Below are 20,873 nucleotides of genomic sequence, written 5' to 3' on the forward strand. Positions count from 1 at the left end.
TACTGGCCTACATTAATTTAATCACACCACTGTGTGTTCTCTCTGGAATACACAGACAGTGAAACTTAGTGGCACTGTTTCAGCACTCTCACACAAAGACAAACTCTGTGGAAAGAACAGCAAAATATTTGAGCATATCCAGAAATCCTGGTCCCCTTAAAATATTTCAGAGGGGTCTGATCACAGCACAAAGATGCCCATCAGATTCTGAAAGTGTCTCACCATAAACAGAGGCACCAGTTTCAGTGGCTGCTTTTCATTTGAGCTACATCCAGAATTTTGACACGAGGCACATGAGGGCACATGACATTCCTTATCTCTTTTCCTTGGCTCCCCAAACTCATTCCTCCCCAGACCTATCTAATGAGCTGCATTGTTCTGGGCAGAGCAATGAATGTGTCCCATAAGTGCTGCCCAACCTCCACCTTCCAGTCAATGAAGGTAGACTCGAGTGCCAAGAATTTCTTATTAGCTGGATCTCTTCTGTCTTATCTGAAATTACACAGACATTGTCAGTGTAAGCAGAAATTAAATATGAGATGCAGTCCCTTACTGGCCAGTGCTTCCTCCACATTCCTCTCAGACTTCTTTCTAATGATTATTTTCATATATGACACTGCTTGCACCACTCTGCCAAGCACCAGACCCAGACCCAAACATTCCTGTAGGTGCCATGTGCCACTGGGACTGACAGACACTCCTGACTCAGTTTTTCCAATACCTTGCAGGCTGATTGCCTTACATAAAATTCAGTATATGAGAAACACTTGTGGTTTTTTGCTGTAATTTCTGAAATATCTTCTTTCAGGCAACACACATATCTCAGGACCACAAACTGGCTCCTTATGTGAACCACAGACCCAGCCCAAGTTACTTCCTGCCCTCAGGCACTTGCACCACTCCCTGATTAAGGGTGACAGTCTCCTACCCAGGGGATTATGGCAGCAGCCATCCTGCAGATAGCACTGCAGGGACGCGAGGCCCTACTCAGGAACTGAAGGACTGGGTTCTGACACGGCTGTGACTCACAGTCTCCAGAGAACAGAAGAGAATCTGGGATTTACATGACGGACAAGTCATGAAAAGATGAATGACGTGATTATCATCACCCTGTCCTTCTCCTGGAACAACTTTGAATGAAAGTGCCTGTGGTTTCTCTGATCTAGGTGGATCACAATAATGTCAGTTTACACCAGTTATATCCAGAGCATGCCAGCTGATAGAGAGCTTGGTAGAGAGACATCTAATGTGTAATTCCCACATGGCCTAAGAGGGCATAGATTAGACAAAATGGTAGTGGCTAGACAGAGCTTGAGGAACTTCACTAGTAAAAGCCCAGATACTTATATTGCCCCTAAGTTGTAAGACTATTTTTCCTATTCCTTTCTATTAAAGGAAGCTAGTCTTCCCTTGATTAAAAAATAAATAAATAAAATTTAAAGAGGTTTGATTGTATGAAAATGTACAAGGGTTTGCTTTGACAAGGCATGTTCACAGGCAGCTAACAAAAAGACAGCTGGTGGCTCCTGGGGGGGACACAGAGCAAGGAAATAAAGCTCCTGCTCTGAACTGCCCAGCAGTGGAGGGTCAGTCATTACCTGTAACAGGAGCTCACAACAGCCAGGTAAATCAGGAGAGCATTCCATGCTGGCTGGGATCAATGTCACACACAAGAACCCCTCTGAGGGGGCTCAAACAGCCTCATTTTGCTTTTCTTCAAACGAACGAAACTTCAGGAGGGGAAAATGTTGCTGAATTACACACAAAGAGAGACAAGAAAAGGCAACATCTGTTATAGCCAGCACTGAGGGGATCACTCTTACAGAGGCTCTCACTCACCCACACCAAGCCTATAATTAGACACCGTGTGGGCAGGTCTGCACCTACTGTCGTGGGACTGATTCCAAGTGAAAAAGGCCAGCAGCCACCAGGATCTGCCAGGGAGCTGGCTGAGCAGAGCCTGCAAAGCACCATCCCCTCCTGCATCCGCTGTGGTAAGTGCTGAAAAATGGCTGGGCTTTGGGGATGAGTGTCTGTACAAGCTGTAGGTCGGGACTCCAAGGTTTCCTTGGGTTAAAAATAGCCAGGCTGAGCGGCGTGGTCAGAGTGAACATGCAAAAAGCAAACAGCAGCACTCAGAGAGGGACCTGGGCAGCAGCTACCTGGCTTAAAACATTTCAATTCCAGGAAATCCCAGCAGGGGATGAGAATTTCTGGGCTGTGACAATGCAGTGCAGCTAGGAAAACAGGGTGGGTTCAGTGGGTCTAAGGTAATCTGAGACACAATATATTGCTGTTTTTAAAGGAAGAACAAAATGACAGTATTTGCAGATGGTGGCTGGACTTCTTTCATTTTTAAGGGAAAATGCATTAAAACACAAGCAATAGCAGAAATTAAAAAGGAGGATAAAAGAGGCTACATATTTAAGAATTATTAGGAGTACTGAAAATTTAAAGGGAGAATGGAAATGGGGAAGAATTCTAGAGCTGTTTTGTGGCAGAATGTGAAAAATGAGACTTTTTTTGGAAGACTACTGTGCACAGGGGAACTTGAACAAGTCATTGACAAGGGTTATTCTGCACTTCAAAAATGGACAACAAAAAGACAACAGTGTTGGTCTTGGAGTTGACTAAGTTTAAAAGCAGCCTAATCATGGAGATAAACAGTGGAGATCACCCAGGGAGGACAGACAAGTGGCCAGGTGGTGGCTGCAGGTCAGCTGAGGGCTCTCTGGTTACTCAAAATTGGCACAGCCACTTCCCCAAACTGAATCACTTTTGTTGTTCGTTTGTTTTGGGGTTTTTATGATGCTTGTAGTCAGATTAAATTATCATAATTGTCTCTGTAAACGTGAATGTATGGATACCATGTAAGGTCAAGGTGAGAACCCTATTATTTAGGAAATCTGAGCAAATACTGCACAGTAGGAAGCCAGACTTGCTATTAAATATGTTTTCTTCACTGTTATCCTACAATTTCCTGTTCACCAGTTCTAAGCAAGTGACCAAAACAACTTAAATCTTACTGCACCCTCCAACATACCTACCTACTCTTTTACTGGAGCTCTTCCCACATTAAATGCCTCAAGAAAATAATTTGCATCACAATTCTGAGTCATTCAGGTCAATGTCCTAGTCCACTGTTTCAGATTCAGTTTAAGAGGTCAATTGGCACTCAGAAAAATCTCCTACCCAGACCAGACAATGTGTGTGAGCCCTGCCTTGCCATGGTTATTACTTTGTATGGGGTGCTTTGGAGAAAGAAAATTTGCAAAAGGTTCTGCACATCTTTGCTCTGCCTCAAAATTGATTTCTCTAATATTAAATCTGTGGGCTCCAGAGCTGTTCAGTTAAGGCCAGTACCTTCCTGCAGAACTTCACTGTACCTAAAAGCTGGTGAGCAAGCAGGAAAGGAGGCTGACCAATGCCAAGATGATTTTTACTTGTTATTGTTCATTTGTATTGAAGCAGTGTCAAATAACTTCATCCAGAATCAGGACCCTGCATTGGGTTCATGGGGAGGAGCTGGAGAGGAAATTAAGTCTTTAACAATTATGCCAATTACTCTGCTACCTGAGTTATCACAACTTATCATCAGCATTTTCTTCAGTACTCTGCACACCAGTTTTGAGTATTTCATAGTTGTTTAATAGTCTGCTCAAGTAGAGCCACTGACAGTGGGCTGTGCCTAGGAAAAACAGTATTCCTTCTGTGATTGTACAGAGTGGGCTGAACAACAAAATTACATTAAATAAACAACTAAAAATCATATTTTACTTTCAGGTATTCGCATATATAATAAAGGATAAATATGTACATGATATCCCCATTATGAGGCCTAAAGATACTACTGTAATTTTTTAAAATTTTCTTTCTTTTACCATTTAAAGTAACGTTCAATACTTGGGTGTGCAAGCAGCTCTCTTAATGCCTCATACTAAAAGCCATGCAAGAATTTGCTGGGAGAACAAGAAATTTACCCTACAACTCCTATATCCAAAGCATATATGTTAAACTCTGGATGGGTTCTCCTTCTTTGTATTGATTCACAATTTAACTGCTGAAAAATAAAAAATACTTAAATAAAACAGTGGAAAGACAGAACTGCAAAGATATTCTCTGCTTAAGGACAGTGCCAGTGCAGGAAATATAGGAAGTATGGTAGGAGTGGTAAGGCAAGGAAAAAATGGAAAAAAAATTATCACATATCAAAAGGACCTGAAAGAAGGTAGAGAACTTAAACTTTAGTATTGAAGGGGATAAAGCAGACCTGAAAATTGGAAAGTAGTATTCTCCCAATTTTGTGTGTGGAAACAAAGAACAACAAGTTCCTTGCCACTTCAAAAGTCACTACTATCACATAGGCAAGACTTTACAGGTCTTTTCAGTTACAGCTTCCTCAAATGTTCACCTCAGGTCTGCAAACACGATATGCAGTGTGACAGCATTTAATTCCCCAAACATCAAAAAACAATCCTACATCCAAAAGCTGTACTTTTTTTACTATACTTTAGCATAGATGTCAGCATTTTTTCAGTCGGAGCTCATGTCCTACTGGACATGAAATCCAGCATTGAAATCTGGCATTCGGTGTAATGCCAGAAACTGATTCCTCTAAAACCTTTGTCAGTGATGATGCAGAATGAGCAGTGAGTAAAAAAACCCTGAAGTTAAAAAGCTAAAAAAAACCAAAATAACACCTTGATCGTGGTAAGCTCTGATATATGATATGATAATGATATGATATTATATATTATATATAATATGAGATGATGGTTCACAAGCAAGAACTGTATTTGTAAATCCAGAAGCTGCCTTCTAGTTCTTCCAGCTAAAGCCTGAAATGCAATAATTACTCAATTTTTAATCTACTTAATCCATGCATTTAATTTTAATCTACTTAACTGTTGTAGTATTGGATGTATACAATTTTACTCTCTTAATCAAAATATCAAGCGGCAGAGATCTTCCTAAAATCCGAGTATCATGTGGCTTAAAATGTTGATCTTATAAGACTGTCAGTTAGTTTGTCATGTCATGTAAGTGAATTCAATTACACAACTTAATCTTTTAACAGTTTTTACAGTTTTTCTTTCATGAGTGGAGAAACTCCCCTGTGGAGATTTTCATTATTCTGCCTTAGGCTGATACGGGACTGAAATTCCACAGGTCTGAAATTCCTCAGGTCATTCATCCTAGGTTTTTACTTAATATCATATTAATTTCCTTCAAATTATATATCTGGACTTTTCTTACAAATCAATAACTTGAAACAAAAAATACCAATAGTTTTTTTGATTTTTTTTTTTTAAGAATCTCAGCTATGAGTTACTGAAGTCCAGTGACTTTTGAATTTCCAGCTCCAACAGCTATTCAACACCAGATCTAAAATGATTGTTTGAAAAGAGAATCACCATGAATTCTTTTTTTTCCCCTGCTGTGAATTTCACCTGGTTTTGGTAAAGATAGACAAAAAACCATTATATCTTCTTAATTCTTTCATGCATGAAATATTTTCCCTAATTCCTATGCCCATAAATTATACATGTTGACATTGTTATTTTCCCTATGAAATCTGTGTGACTTTTAGCCATTAATTTCCAGTTACCAATATTGCTCTTTTTTGCTCCCTGTTTTCTTCTAATTTTTTCCACTTTACCAAGTTACCCATATGTTTTTAATTTCTTTCTATTACTTTTTTTTCAGCATAAAGCTCTCTAGTTTTCACTAAAGAAAACAGCAGCCATTTTTATATCCTGGTACTGCCCACCAGAAAGAGAAAACAAGGGTCATAAGAGAATGGTGAGTAAAATTCTTAGCAATTCAATATGTAACAAATGCTGTTTAAAATGTTTAAAAAATCTATTTACAGCAGTGAAATCATTGGGTTAAAATGCTGACAATGAGAACTTCTGAGATTTGGCCTTGTTTCTCATTAAGTCTCTGTGTGCCTGCTTGTGTGCATGTCCTAAGGAAGGTGTGTGGGTACATGTGTGGGACTTAAAAATGCACTGCAGACAGTCATTATGCAGACTTTCTCATATCTCCCCAACCCTCCCGTGGCCCATGAGTCACTGATTGAGCAACGGTGTCCTGAAGGTGACTTGATGTCCTGTTGTGAGGAGCCACCACTGCTCCAGTGCAGCTTTTATACGAGAGGATGGCAGGCCAGGAATATTTGCAATTTTCTTTTTTCTAGGCTGAGCATCAATTTAAGCATATTTAGTGTGGGTTTTGCATGTTTTCTGTGCATTGGGATGTCACCTGAGCTCAGCACGGAGCAGCTCCTGCCAGCAGCACTGGGTAGGCTGAGCTCACGTTCACAAACAAGTCCTTCCAGTTCCTCTTGTTCAGCACTACGCCTCCGAAATGCCCAGTGAAGGAATTTTCAAATTGCATGCTGCCTGAACTCTTTTCACATAGTTTTTTAACCTCTTTGCAATATTTTTGTCATTAACATAGGCTGATACATAAAGGCTTCCCACTAAAAAATTATCTTCTACCCAAACTACAACCCTCTTAATTACAGAATGCATCAACATTCCACAGTTGATAAAATTTCTGCTACTCTTTTATTTCCCTGGCCACATCTTCTTTTCTATTTTCTGCCTTCAAAGGAAGATCCTTTGAAGGAAATTACTGACCATTTTTATTTGGCAGCAATCTCCCACATCTCCTTAAATCATTACTTGCCTTTCAGATTCTAGGTCTGAAAAGAAATTCTACTCTCCCTCCTGCTGCAGTGTTCCTGACAGGGACTGTACATCTCCTGGATGTGAGGGCTGTCCATTAATATTAAGAAACCCTGTGGAGCTCTCCCATTCATTTGATGAGCCACATCAGCTGTGATTTTCCTGCACTGTCATCAGGTTCTCATCAGGATGATGGGCACCTTGACAGACATTCCAGCTGAATGGAGCTGCTCCTTTTGGCTAACAGTTGGGACCTCTCTGTTCCTGCCCTTCACCAGCTGCTTAGAATAGCTCCTGATCCTTTTCTCTCCTATTTTACTTCCTCTCTGCTTTCCACTCACCTCAAGCAGATAGTTTTCCTCTCTGGTAACTACATCAATAAATTGGGTTTAGGATCAGAGCTGTATTTCTGAGGAAATTCCATGATTCCTCTCAGCTCTGCACTTTGCAGCTCGGGCTCGCTGCTGAGATATTCATCCTCGCTCCTCTGCCCTAACACACAAACAAAACAAGCTGTTACCAAACAGAGACTTCAGAGTTTATTAGAGAGTGCTCTGACCTATCCTGTTCGGCTTTGTTAGGAAACCATGTCATTACAGCCAAGTAATCCCACTTCCATCAAAAACAAGCACAAGGTGGATCACACCTTCCTCCTGTCTGACACGTGCCACACAAGCTTCAAGGACAAATTCTGTAAAATTCCCAATTGTTTCTTCTTTGTTTCTGAAAGCATTTTGTAGTGTCAGGGACCTTTGCAGTGTTGTGTTTCTGGCTTTCTCACATCTGTAAAAAAATCCCTTGGAGAGTGCTATGCACATAGTGAGATTATAACTACTGAATTTACCACTTTTTCTTAATATTTCTAATGAGCTGTCCCAGTGGCCAGGGGACACTAAACTTTTGGTTTAAAAGTAAAGCAATATGTTGGAAATGGGATGTGGGTGCCATAAGAAAAACCTAAAAGAGGAAATTGAGAGCAGTGAATGAGGCAAATGAGAGGGGAGGAGGTGAAATTAATGGAAGATCTGCCATGGAAAAGACCAGTAAGGAAAGTGTAGAGGAAAGGAATCTGACCAAGGCTTTTCTTGCAGTGAGGAGCCTAAGCTGCCAAGAGTGCAGACTTCAACAAGTTACGTGCACCACTGTGCTTATTGCACCACACCTCTCACCACTCCCACCACAGCTGGAAAAACAATCAGGATGCTGTGATCTGATTGACTCCAGCAGCAGCCGGTATGCAGTATTGTCTGTGCAGGGAATGCAGTGAACAGAAAATCCGAGTGGTGGGGAAGGCTCCCTTCCCTCATCCTTCTGGGAACACTGCCCCTCCAGCAGCCCAGGACGCTGCTGGCTGTGGGGCACATTGTTTTATGGTCACTTGGTGTCTGCCAGGACCCCCCAGGCCTCCTTCTGGCTGATGGGTCCCTTCATGCACAGACAAATCATCATGTGTGAGGTTATTCCTCTTCAGGTGAAGGTCTTTGCATTTCTCTTTGTATTACACTCTTTTAAAAAGGAAAAAACACTCGAAATAATCTGCTTAACTTGTGTATTCAATTTGCTTTAGGTGTTTGGAATATGGATTGTTGCATTTTACCTCCTTGGCAGAGTAGCAGGTGAGAAAATGTATCTTTAAATACTGCCACTAGAAAGTGAATTCAGATGAAGTGGTACATAGCAGATGATGACTGTTATTTTCCTTTACATAGAAATTGTAGTATAATTGGTGGGTCATTGTAGGGCAATGTCTGTTACAGTGCATGGAACTAATGCTAAAAGGCTCTGCTATGTTTAAAATTTATTTTTAAGAGCACAAGAGTGCAACTCTGTGCTGAAATTCCGCAGAGAAATTCAGAGTTGCATGTCCTACTTCTATCAAGGCAATGCAAGATCTGTTTTTATATTGCTGCTCTACACAAAGAACTGACCAGCAGCAGGGTGTTCAGCACACCAATGCTGAAACATAAAAGTTGAGTGTAAGTGAGCACGAGACCCGCTTGATCTAGAAAAAACTACTATATTGAAGGAAATATTCACATCATTCCTTGTACAAGGTTGCCTTCATTCCCATGACAGAGACACAATGCTGTGGAGCAGAAGGTATGCAGGAGAAACTCTAACAAGCATTTCTTACTAGGCTGTTTTTAAAAAGGAACTGATCTAATCCTTTACAAGCCTAGAAAGTGGTGTCAAAACACTGTGTGGGTCTTTACTTGGTTTATCCTCCTTTGCTTGGTTTATTTAGCTCTGCATGTGTTCCCGCTTGAGGCAATGCACGCAAAGGACATATAAATGACCTTTAAAAATTAATTTCAAAATCAATAATAAACTTAAATCCTTAGTTTCTTGCTCTCCATACTGCTTTGGTCTCAAATACATCATCAAGCAAGAGAGTCATTCATACAAACAAGTTGTTTCTTCTGCTCTAGGTAAAGAAGTTTGCTACCCCAGGCTTGGCTGTTTTACAGATGACCCACCCTGGTCTGGGGTACCAGGGAGGCTTCTGACAGGTTTGCCTGATTCTCCAGAAGAGATGAACATCAGCTTCTCTCTCTACACCAGAGAAACAGGAAATAACTCACAGGTGACATTTATTTTTCACATCAAAAGCTGACTGCATATAAAAATGTTTGTTAACTTGTTCCAAAGTCTGTGTCAGTCATCATAGGCAAACAAGTCAGAATCAGAAGTTAGTTTGAAGGTACACTAATGAATATATTTTGGGGTAAAACACACACACAAAAAAATGTTATGAATGTTATGAATTAATGGTAGGGCACAAGAAATTTCCTGGTATTTTCCTGAAATTTAGGATATAGGTTATGGCTGACTACCTTTTGCATGTATTTAAGTCTCTGAGGAAGGTTGCAGTACATGGGATACTCTCATCAGCAGGTTGCTCAGCACTTCTGTTGCTGATGAAATAAATCAAAATACAGCTTCCACTACTTCCCATTAAACCTCAGCATATCTATGATCTAGGACACAGCCCTTCCACACCCAAACTCCCTGAGCTCACATCACAGCCCCTGTATTTGTCTGAAAACAATACAGACAGATAACATTCTCAAGGAAAAATAGATAATTAAGTTGCCTGCAGCAGTGTGTGAAGATCAGCTTCACCGCTGCTGCATGCAGCCCTTGCATGGAGTTCTTCCAGCCCTTCTGGAGTGGCTGATGGGGAAAACAGGCTGCAGCCTGGAGGCAGAGCAGCACACTGAAGCCAAAGGTCGGGTCAGCAAAAGGACAAGCTGGAGCAGGAATTGTGGAGCTGGTGGGCTGCTCCCTGGAGAAACTCATTACCTCAGGCCAAGAGACACCCTGTGACCATGTGGCACTTTTAGTTGCTTCATATCCTGCCAAAGGGGTTCTTCATGCAGGATGATGGGAGCAGAAAAACCACAAGGGCTCAATTTCTGTGGAAACCATAGTGGAACTGAGAAAGATGAGATTTTTGGTCTCTGAGTTCCAAAACCACAGACTTTGTCCTGTCAAGGTAGAGTCCCTTTAGTCCTGAGGGTATGACCTAGCTGACTTTTTAAAATGCTTGAAAGTAAGAACAGATAAAACCTTTTTTTTTTTTTTTTTTTAACCTATAGGTGATCTCAGCGATAAACTCCTCGACCATACAGAAGTCACATTTTTCCTCACACAGGAAAACCTCCTTCATCATCCATGGATTTGGCAGCACTGGAAAAACAGGCTGGGTGGTAGAAATGTGCTTGGTATGAGACAGTATCCTGTGTTCCCATCAGCCTTCTTGGTATCCTTTAGGCATTAATGCCCACCATGCATTTTACAGTTCATTAGGTAGTAGAAGGTACAAACCAATAATTCAATTCCACACACACCAGTGCTCCCACTCAGGAAGATGCAGCATATCAAGGTTCCTTGGTCCTCTCTGACACTGTTTTTCTCCAGAATTTCCATTTCAAGCCCTGCAGATCAGACCAAGGCAATAATTGAACAGAGCTGCCCCCAGCCTCTACACCCATGTGCAGACATGGGGTTAGACACCAATCCACAGCTGCTCCCAGCAGCAGAAACTGAGCCTTCCTTCAGTCCAAGGGCCCTCCTGACTGTAAAGCTCAAGTTTCAGTCTATAAATACAACCCTGGTTCACCACTATTTTGTTCTTAGAGAAAAACAAAACCAACCCAAACAACAACAAAACCCACACAAACAACCAAATGTAAGAACACCACCAAAATTTTTGCTTTTTGTTTGATTGCAGAGTCTGGTGGAAAAACCCTTTCAAATATGAAATGTGGAAGCTCCCACAAAGCCAGCAGAGTGTACCTTGGTTCTGGCAGACAAGCAAGATCTGCTCTACCTGCTGCTGCTTCTGTGCTGGCAGGGAAAAGGCCAAGCTGGAAAAGGACACCACTGGATACTAAGCCACAAATCAGCAGCACTACTTCTGTTCACAAATCTATGAACACTTTTAATCTGAAATATTTAATTTCCTTTTTCTCTTTTTTTTAATTGAAAAGAAGCAGCAATTCTTTCTGGCTCTCTACACTACAAACTTATGGTCCCCACAGGAGAGGAGTGAGTCCAGGATGCATTATAGTTTCACTTCTGTTTTCCTTGCCATTCACCTTTAGCTGCTTCTCATGGATTAATTTTTGTTACCACTCCTTGTTCTATCTCAAACCTTAAGTGAGCCTTATTCACAGAAAAGTATAACTGCATACTAACATGATTCTTCCACTGGAAAAATCACTATCTCTGCAGAACTGTGCCCAATACCAAAGTGACCAAAGCTTTCTTTGCTGAAGTAGAACCTTTCTTCTCTCCTCCACGTTTTTTTGAGTCTGACATGACTTTCACAGTTTTAATCCCAGTTGGTGAATAAGAGAGTATACTTCCTATACAATTCAGTTAAACTACCAACACCCCTCAAAGAAAGTCACAATACTGTATATGGAACCTACAGGGCAGTGGTAGGGCATTTCAGAAGCATTTCAAATATAGTAAATGGTGTCTAAAGTAAAATATTTTTATTACAGTTTTCATAATTGATATTTTTTGAGGAATGGCTTGTTACATTCTGTCTTGTAAGAAGTGTTTCAGTGTGGTACAGTCTACAGTGAAGAGTCCCATTTAGTAAAGAATGAGAAACTTCTTTATGATGTTACATTTTAATCCTTAGTCCAGTCTGAGTTGAATCAATCTCTGATTGTTATTTTGTTTCTTTAAATACTTTGCTTTGTGTGTTCCCACGCCAGCTGTTACTGGAAGTGGAAAACATCAACTGCATTGCTGTGGATTGGAAAGAGGGAGCAAAAGGCACCTACGTCAGTGCCGTGAACAACATCCGCGTGCTGGGGGCTGAGGTTGCTTATTTCATAACTGCTCTGCAGGTAAAGGACCCTGCTCCACCACCTGCAATTCCTCAGGGCTCCTGCTGGGCTTGTGACACTGCTGCTTTGGGCTGGAACCTGGGCCAGGACGGCCAGGCAGGGCTGTACAGCTGGGATCCAGCTAATTATACTAATTATCTGCCCTGTGAGGACTTCTCACAGCCTCGAAGGACGCAGATGAAGCTGAGGCTGAGGAGATGTGCCTATTAATTAGAGACAGTAGGTGGCAACATCTCCATATGATGTTACAGGCAAGCCAGCATTCCACGGACAAGAGGCGAGTTCAGTGCTCACCAGAGTTTCCCAGTGTTATATACCCGTGCCAGAAGTGCATTAATATCGCAGCTCAGCACCATCAAAACGAGCAGTAGCTGCCTTACTTGATAATTCCATGTTTGCTGCCTACAGGCACCATAAACTGTGCAGCTGCCTCCTGTTCCCAAAGGCAGGTGTTCACTTTTGCACACAGAGTGCAGAACACTTGCAAGGTTTGTGCAGCAGCGCTTCCCACTGATTTCAGAAAGACTCAGGGGTACTTGGAGCAGCTGAAAATCAGAATTTTGCCTGGCACTGGACTTGACCCTGGCCAGGAGCTGTTCGTCTTAAAGTGCAGCAAGAGAAAGAGCCCATGAGGCAAAGTGCCAGCCTTGCAAGAACCCAAGGCTCAAAGAACACTTTACCAAAATCTACTGTTCCTTCCCAGGAAAACCATGTGTAGCCTCACACATCTGGCTTCTGGATCTTTCTCCTCTATGTGTAAATATCAGTCCATTTGAAGATGTGCTCAGTTTCTTATTTACTGTCTCTGTTACTGCATCATGCACACTCTAGGGCACTCTTTCTTCCCTTACAAAAATGCATAAATGATGCTTAGACTTCCTTGTCTTTTCCCTAATTTAAAAATTTCTGGAGTTTCATTGTCAGAAAGGTTCAGCTGCATTGTTAATAGCAGCACTGCAGTAAAATGTTCTCAGAGGAATCTGCCATTTAACAATAAATCAGACAGGCCCATTCTCTAGATCTGCTTTAATTCTGGTATACACATTACAAAACTTAATGTAAAAAACTCAAACAATAGCAACTTTGTTGGTTTTGGTTGCTACAAAACCCAATGAATGTGTCCCTTCTGTCTCTCTTTCCACCTTCAATGCAAGTGTAATATCTCAGCAGTGCAGGGCTTGTACAGGTGAGACCTGGCTAACAGGAGAAAGGATGTCACCCCTCCTTGGCAGTGAAAATCCTATTCATTATATGATCACATATTCTAAATAGATATGGAGAATAAATATGTGACCAAAAAAAATTAAAAAATAAAAAAAAAGGCTGCAAAGTAGCAGAAATAAATGAAAAATAAGATCATTTTTATGGAAAATGGCATTAGGGATTGATCCAAATGGGAAAGATGGTCCACGTTTTGCACATTTTGTCACACAGGATAATGGAATACAGCAAGCATATGCCAACACTACAACAGTGAACCCTTCATCACTATGCATGCAAAATTCCAGATGGGATCATTTTTCTGTCAGTTCTTAGTGTAATTTAAACAGCAATTAACTCAAGGAACTCCCCCTCTGTTTGCTATGCAGAAAGTCGGCCTAGATGTTCCCAGAGGCCCATAATGTCAGACCTTCTCTTTGCTTGTTATTCAAAGCCTGTGTTCTTATCTCCTACCACCACCACCACCACTTTAATGATCAGAAAATGTTCGGGTACTCCCCTTACGAAATCCATTTAATTGGCCACAGCCTGGGAGCACACACTGCAGGAGAAGCAGGAAGAAGGATCCGAGGCATCCGACGGATAACAGGTAATGGGTAACCCTGCTCAGCAAGGTGCAGAGCTAGCAGCGTGTGTTTAAAGGAAAAAAACTTGCTACACACTGGTCTGTAGACTGGAGTTAAATTATTGGCAGTGCTGGAGATACCTGTCATGAGACCAGACAAAATTTATGCTTCTCAGAAATATAATTACAATATGTAATTATTACGACTTCTTTCTGTGTTTAGGTGAAGTACTCTTTAGAGGAAGGACAAACATAGCTAACATGTTTGTAGCATTACCATCATTCACTGGGTTACATCAAGACAAAGACAAAGCAACAAGAACCTTTAGTTTTCCCTATTTACAGCTTTAGAGTCCAGTAATAAGTCCATGGGTAATAAATGCCTCCTTCCTAGTAATATCATATACCATTATATAATCTATGGGAAAAAATATTTTCCATAAAATTATTCCAAAACATCTTCTCTTGGAATAAGTTTTCAGAAAGGTTCACAAAACCATACTATTTGCATATTTTTATAGTTTAGCTTGGAATTCACATCATTATTGGGCTTGCCTTTTGCAAAACTAAACATCTGATTTCATAAGTTGGCAAAAGATAAATTAACATATGCAATGCTTCTCTCTCTCCCTCAACCAATAAATGTGGGGGTTTTTTTTAGGTTTAGACCCTGCTGGGCCCTATTTTGAAGGTACTCCCCCCGAGGTGAGACTGGATCCTACAGATGCAAACTTTGTTGATGTTATCCACAGCAACGCTGCTCACTTCCCTGCAGCAGGTAAGTGCTCCTGTGCCAGGGGGCACCTGCAGGGATGGGCATGGCACCAACACTGACACCTTCCCATGCCTGTCTCAGGGTTTGGAATGTATAACACCACTGGGCACCTGGACTTTTACCCAAATGGAGGAACTGTGATGCCTGGATGCACTGATTTCATTCCAGAGATGAAACAAAGTGATTTTGAAGCCCTCATCGCAGGTAAATGTGCAATTCCAACACAGTTAATATTTTATTTTTATGTTCAGTTCTGAAACATGAACGGTGAAAATTGCCCATTGTTTGGGGGAAAACAGGAAAACAAAATTGGTTTTTGCCTGTTTACTCCTAAGTTAAAAAGGAAGTAAGGAACAACAAAGGCTGGAACAGGACAGTGCTCCACAGAGAACTCTGCAGGGAAAGGAGGTGTCATACATGCCTAAGCTTTGCTCCTGTAATCTGAAATCGGATGCAAACCCCAAAAAGGCAGGAAGCAGGGGGCCTGCAGGTCCAACAACCCCAGCAGGAGACTTTCCAGGCTGAGAAAGGCCAAATCAGCAGCATGACAGCACCACATCTGGTTTCTTGCAGGTGCTGTAAAGGGCATCCCACACCTCTAAGGCATGAATTAGGTTAAAGCAGTGAGTGTTCCCAGGGACTGTACATGCCTCACCTCTGAACCTGAGACTTCTCTATTTTCAGAGATTTTAGACAGTTTGGTGGATTCTCCATGATCTATTAAGCCCTTAAAACTGTAACAAATGTTATCTTGCTATGACATCTCATATATATATGCATATATGACTGTCTTCTTAAAAGGGAGTATTACAACATAGCAAACCAATGCATCTCACTTGAAATCTTAGGGCAGTGGTACACTATTCTCCAGACAAAGCACAAAAAAAACGCAATTTCTCCTGCAACTAGAAATTCAGACCAAAAAAGAAATTATTAAAGGCCCATGCTGCTGTTCTGATGGTACACCATTCTCCAGACAAAGCACAAAAAAACCGCAATTTCTCCTGCAACTAGAATTCAGACCAAAAAAGAAATTATTAAAGGCCCATGCTGCTGTTCTGTGCCTGAGCTGTTTCCATGGTGAGACAAGGGCAACTCTTGCAGAAGATAATGGGAGGATTTTTTATCAAAGCTCTTAAACTTTAAACTTTTTTCCAACAGATGCTACACTCTTTGGGGGGTGCCACCACTCACGCAGCCATGAGTATTATTTTGCAAGTATCCTCCACCCCACTGGATACCTTGCATATCCCTGTGACTCATATGAAGACTTTAAGAAAGTAAGTGTTTCAGCCCAGGAAAGGGTGAGGTGTAAAGCAAATATTCCAGGTCTCTGGAGCAGCCAGCACTTGGATGCTGGGGTCCCGTGGAGTGGCTGGGTAGGGGGAAGCACAGCACACAGCAGTTCCAATATTCCACTCTGGAAAAGGAATCCTGAAGCATAAATGGTGCCACCAAAAAATTGGGGACAAAAATGAAAGCTAGTGGAATTCTCACCCCGAACCTTTATGCAAAGGAAATATAAGTTAGGTAAATGTATCCTACTAATTCCTACATTTAGAGCCTCCAGAATCCTTGACTGATCTCTAGTTTACATTGAGCACAGATTAGAGCACCTAAATATATTTATGAACGTTGCTCCATTCGTTTTCCCCCATTTGTGAATGCAGGCAGGTTCCCCTTGACTAGGAGGGTAAACCTGGCCTGTATTTTGCACTAGAATCTAACTGAAAAGTATTTGAGCTAACAAGTTCCAGGCTATTACCAATCACAGGCAACAAACCTGCTCATTCTGCACCCTCTTGGGTGCTGGAGCCATTATCTAAAACAAGTTTGTCAGGTTTTGGTGTTAAGTTATGAAAACACACAGAACTGCCACAGCTTTGCAAGATCAGAACAGCATCTGGAGCCTTAATTTCATAAGGGCTAGCATGAAGAATAATATTCCTCATTAACTGATGCTCTTATTTTCCCTAGGGAATCTGTTTCCCATGTCCACAGGAGGGATGTCCAATGATGGGGCACTATGCTGACAGATTCCCAGAAAAACTGAAGAGGGTAGACCAAAAGTATTTTTTAAATACAGCAGCAGATGAGCCTTTTGCTAGTAAGTGGAGAAGGTTTGTTAGTTATTCACAAGTCTGAAAAGTGCCTCGATGTGATTTACAGCCCTGCACCTTGCTGTTCTATAAATAACTGCTAATAATCTGACAGAAAATGCTACATTACTTGTGAAATGTAGCATTCAAGCTCACCAATGATAGCCTGGATTTATTTTTGGTTTTATTTATGCAGGTTGGAGACAAAAAGTGTTTATCAAATTGTCTGGTGTAAAGAAAACGAGGGGAGACATCAACCTGGTTTACTACGACACACAGGGGAACTCAAAAGAATATGAAGTTGCCAGGTAAATTAAATTAATATTTTTCTACAGTATTTAATGCTGCTAGCACTAACCTACATACTTTCCACACATGTAAGCAGTGCTAACACTCATCATGCATTGCAAACCTTCTGCTTCACATCAGATAGGAAAGAAGTTATTACTTAAGTAAGAGCCATGAGGGCAGATGGATGGTTGTAAAAAGGAAGTGGAAGGCATCTCCATTTCCATGAGTTCTGTTTCTGAACTCCAGTGAGTGATCCCTGCAAACTCAGCACACAAGGGCTCTGGAGACAGCCCCAATGTCATTCTTGTCACCTCTCCGTGGCCTCCTGCCTGAGCACATTTAAAGTCTTCAGAACTGCTTTTCATCCTCTCCTCATTCAGAGCCCTGGTCCAATGTCCTGTGCTCTTACAAAGAACACCAAAAATGTAAATTTCTATTGTAAAAAAAGGGAAAACATGAAAATATGTGGAGCATGTGATTCACTTCAGTGACTTCTGAACTGTTAAACTTAGTGACACTGTTTTTCCTTCTATTTGCAGTGGAGACCTCTCTCAAGATGATGTTTACACACAGTATCTTGATGTTGAAATTAACCCCAAAAGTACTACCAAAATTGAATTTCTCTGGAATAAAGCCATATTCTCTCTGCTCTGGGCAAGACTGGGAGCAAAAACAGTCAATATAATACATGGATCAGATGGACATAGGTAAGTGTATCTTATCCCATTTAGAGGTCAGAAGAGGAAAAACCCTGAGAGAAAAGATGGAGAAATGGTCTTGGACACACGGTTTGTAATCAACAATGTGAATTTCAATAAGGAAAAGGACAAGGCATTGCACTTTGGACAGAAAAAAATCAGAAAAATCAGATATTTGACTATGCACCAGGGAATAACTGTCTGAGAAAGACTACAACAATGAATATTTTGAAATATTTAGCTTTTCCACAGCAAAAAAATTACAAACCAAGACAAAGCATATTAAACCTCAAATGTTACAGCTGGTCCCTAAAAGAAGGAAATCCACCTTGTTACTGTTAATAGCAGATGTTAATAATCTTTGCAGCAGGCTATTAGGAAGCCTTCAGTGGGATTATGGGTTGCACTAACAACCCTCAAGGTGACAGCTGGCACCCTGTCATTTTTCATTGGGCAAAAAGAGATAAATGTTGATTCAAGCTTTTTTTTTCTTTCCCAGGTCAACTTTTTGTGGCCATGGAACTGTGGCATATGGAGAGCCTCAGTTACTTACACCTTGCTAGAGGTCCCCAAGGTCTGTACACGGCAGCTGAGTAAACCCTTAGTCTTGTGCATGGAAATCTTGGCACAAAACATAATTAAAGCAAATCTAAAAAAAAAAAAAAAAAGTCGTTTCCTTTGGGTTTTTTTTAGTTCTTTGCAAACACACATGTCAATATTTCTCATGTTTGAGCCACATTTGTTGTGCTTGTAACTATGGAGCAACCAGAAATCACAGATGCTAAAACCCATTTAAAACACTGTGCAGTCTCACTCTATCTGTTCCTCAAGGCAAGAACCGAGTCCCACCACGCTGACAGATAAATTTGGGATATTATCAAACACTCTCAAGGCAACACGTGTCCTCAGAACAGCCCTGCAGGTGTGAAGCAGCTCCTTTCTGCAGCCTGTGCTGCTGCTCAGAGTTTCCCAGCCCGCGCAGGAGCAGTGCCCTCAGAGGACACCCTGGGATGGGGCAGGAGCAGCACAAGCTCCAGTGATTCCTGCAGCAGCTGAGCCAGCCCTTTGTACCTGCCTGGAAAAGGCAGACAAGGCAAACCTCAGGTGCCCCCCACTTTGGAAGGATCTTAACACTGAACCCCAGCTCCTGGGCGCTGTTTTATTTCGAACACAAATATTTGCAGTGGCCACTGAGAGTCCTGAAGAGAAACTCTGAGTAACCATGTTTGCAAAACCTGGGACTGACCATTTCACATTTAAATGCTCTGCAAAGCACAGAATGAGTGAGCCTCCTGCAGCTGTAAGAAAGCGAGGCAGTGGATATTTTTTGCAAAGTATAAAACACAAACTTTGAGCTAATGAAGAGGAAGAAAGAGTTAATAATTCATTTACCCCCTTTTCCCCATGTCTAATAAATGACGTACAAGCACTTGGGCTGATAAAGTTCTAAGAAATAGGGGTAGAAATACTATGACAACAAATTTATGAGTACAGACTTCTGAATGAATTTTTTTTTAAGAAAAACCCCAGCCCTATTGTATCCTTGATTAAACACAAGTGTAAAAAATTTAAAACCATAATTAAACACAAGACTGAGGTTCAGCCAGAGAGACCTGCAGTTCTGAGTCCTGCAAGTCTCCTAGGGGACTGACACATGGCAAGGAAAAGTGAACAATGCTGGGAAGCTCCACAGTATCCCAAGAGAGAGACACAGCATCCTGAATGCCAGAAATCCAGTCCTCTCCTCTGCCTGCTTCCTATTCCAGGCTACATCTTCTTCAGGACTGCAGAAGCATAGCTCTGCCTTAATTTATTACTTTTTTTTTTAATAAAAACCCATCCTTGTTCCAAAGGCCCCTAGTGTGGGACCACAAGGAGCAGAGCATCTCCTCCAGGCACAGAGCAGCCTGCATGGTGCTGAGGGACTGCATCCCAGCCCTGCCCAGCCTTCCCAAAGGATAGGCATGCAGCTGAAATCCAGCTGACCATGGCCTAAGGAACTGCCCATTTATTCTGTCTCACCTGTATTATTACAGTATTGAATAACAGCACCAGATTAACAGATAAAATCCCAACTCAAATCTTTTCCACCAGCTTTTAAATTAAGTGGGAAACGTTGTTCCCCCCTCATTTTGAACAAGTGTTAACTCTTGTTAGTGCACTGGGGCATGTATGATTCCACTGACACAAACCTATTTACAAACCAGAATCCCACTTCAACTAAAGGCAGGAGCACAGAGCTCTAAATCAGTATCAAAGGTGGTATCTTAATAAGAAATAAAATTTAGCTGTTTAAAGAAATAAACTCCACTATCACGGATGATAGCAGTGGAACACCTGGTATCCATTTGGTCATTCCCAGAGGTGGAGATCAGGGAACATCAACTCTGCAAACAGATAAGACCATAAAGCATAGCCAAGCTGATGAAACTCTCTAAGTGGAGTCAGCTCAGGTCTCATTTCTTGAGTTCACTTAGGGCCTTCTCCTAGAGACAAACAGGTCCAAGAAGTTGCCAAACCTGGTCTTGTTCATTTTTCACAGGCTACTTTTCACCTTTTCATTGATGTTTCTACTAGAACAATCTACAGAGCTTTGTAACATTCCAGCCATGTCCCAGTGTCTGGGGGAATTCTGTGTGTCATTTGTATATATTTCCAATGTGTTTGCTCTCAGTTAATCTCTCAGAAGTTTTCTCAAAGCTTGGGTTTCATGGATAGTACAGAAAGGATCCCAGTGGTTACACAACTGTCCTTCTACATCTATTTAAGTCAGCAAGGAAATTAAAGGGATGCTGGAGAAGGTCAGACCCTTTCACTATGAAAAGAATATACCAAGCCCACTAAGAGTTTTCCCAAAAGGGATAAGCATTCATCAAAATACCCGGAAAACACAGGAGCATTTCACATCTGAAGTCACTTGATTCAGGGCAAGAACTGGAGCTTAAAAATTATGAGGTTCCCTACTAATTCCCCCAGTAGATCTCTTATACCCCAACTATACAAAACCAAAAATAAAAGCCTTCTCAGCCAAGACAAGACACACAGATCCATATAATTCTCTTTCATGAGCCACTCCTGATGAGTTGCTCCCTGGGAATTACCAGCCTCTGAAACTCCAAACATATTGTGGGATCCAGCTCGCTGATCCAAGAAATCTATGTCCATG

At 41.4% G+C, this 20,873-nt stretch overlaps 1 protein-coding gene across 3 annotated transcripts; it reads left to right on the plus strand.

Moving 5' to 3' along the window:
* Positions 1-1,879: 1,879 nt before the first annotated feature.
* Positions 1,880-18,356, plus strand: LOC121341931 (pancreatic lipase-related protein 2-like). Of its 3 annotated transcripts, XM_041415905.1 has the most exons (14): positions 1,880-1,994; positions 5,707-5,802; positions 8,260-8,308; positions 9,122-9,276; positions 10,292-10,417; positions 11,924-12,058; positions 13,760-13,868; positions 14,506-14,622; positions 14,701-14,823; positions 15,781-15,899; positions 16,597-16,726; positions 16,915-17,026; positions 17,549-17,716; positions 18,207-18,356. In XM_041415905.1, the coding sequence occupies exons 2-14, from the start codon at positions 5,800-5,802 to the stop codon at positions 18,268-18,270; spliced, it is 1,410 nt and encodes a 469-aa protein (XP_041271839.1). In that variant the 5' UTR covers positions 1,880-1,994; positions 5,707-5,799; the 3' UTR covers positions 18,271-18,356. The 3 variants fall into 3 exon arrangements, with proteins under 3 accessions (XP_041271839.1, XP_041271842.1, XP_041271841.1); XM_041415908.1 differs by lacking the exon at positions 8,260-8,308; XM_041415907.1 differs by lacking the exons at positions 1,880-1,994; positions 5,707-5,802 and adding an exon at positions 7,844-7,925.
* Positions 18,357-20,873: the final 2,517 nt, after the last annotated feature.

The sequence above is a fragment of the Onychostruthus taczanowskii genome, unplaced genomic scaffold, assembly GCF_017590055.1.
Source record: "Onychostruthus taczanowskii isolate IOZ18803 unplaced genomic scaffold, ASM1759005v1 scaffold5, whole genome shotgun sequence".
In the NCBI taxonomy this organism is placed as follows: domain Eukaryota; kingdom Metazoa; phylum Chordata; class Aves; order Passeriformes; family Passeridae; genus Onychostruthus; species Onychostruthus taczanowskii.

Excerpts from the sequence above, each read along its gene's own strand:
- LOC121341931 (XM_041415905.1), top strand. Across the intron at positions 9,277-10,291 it reads AAACAGGAAATAACTCACAG|GTGATCTCAGCGATAAACTC; the intron begins GTGACATTTATT and ends TTTAACCTATAG. Across the intron at positions 15,900-16,596 it reads CATATGAAGACTTTAAGAAA|GGAATCTGTTTCCCATGTCC; the intron begins GTAAGTGTTTCA and ends TATTTTCCCTAG.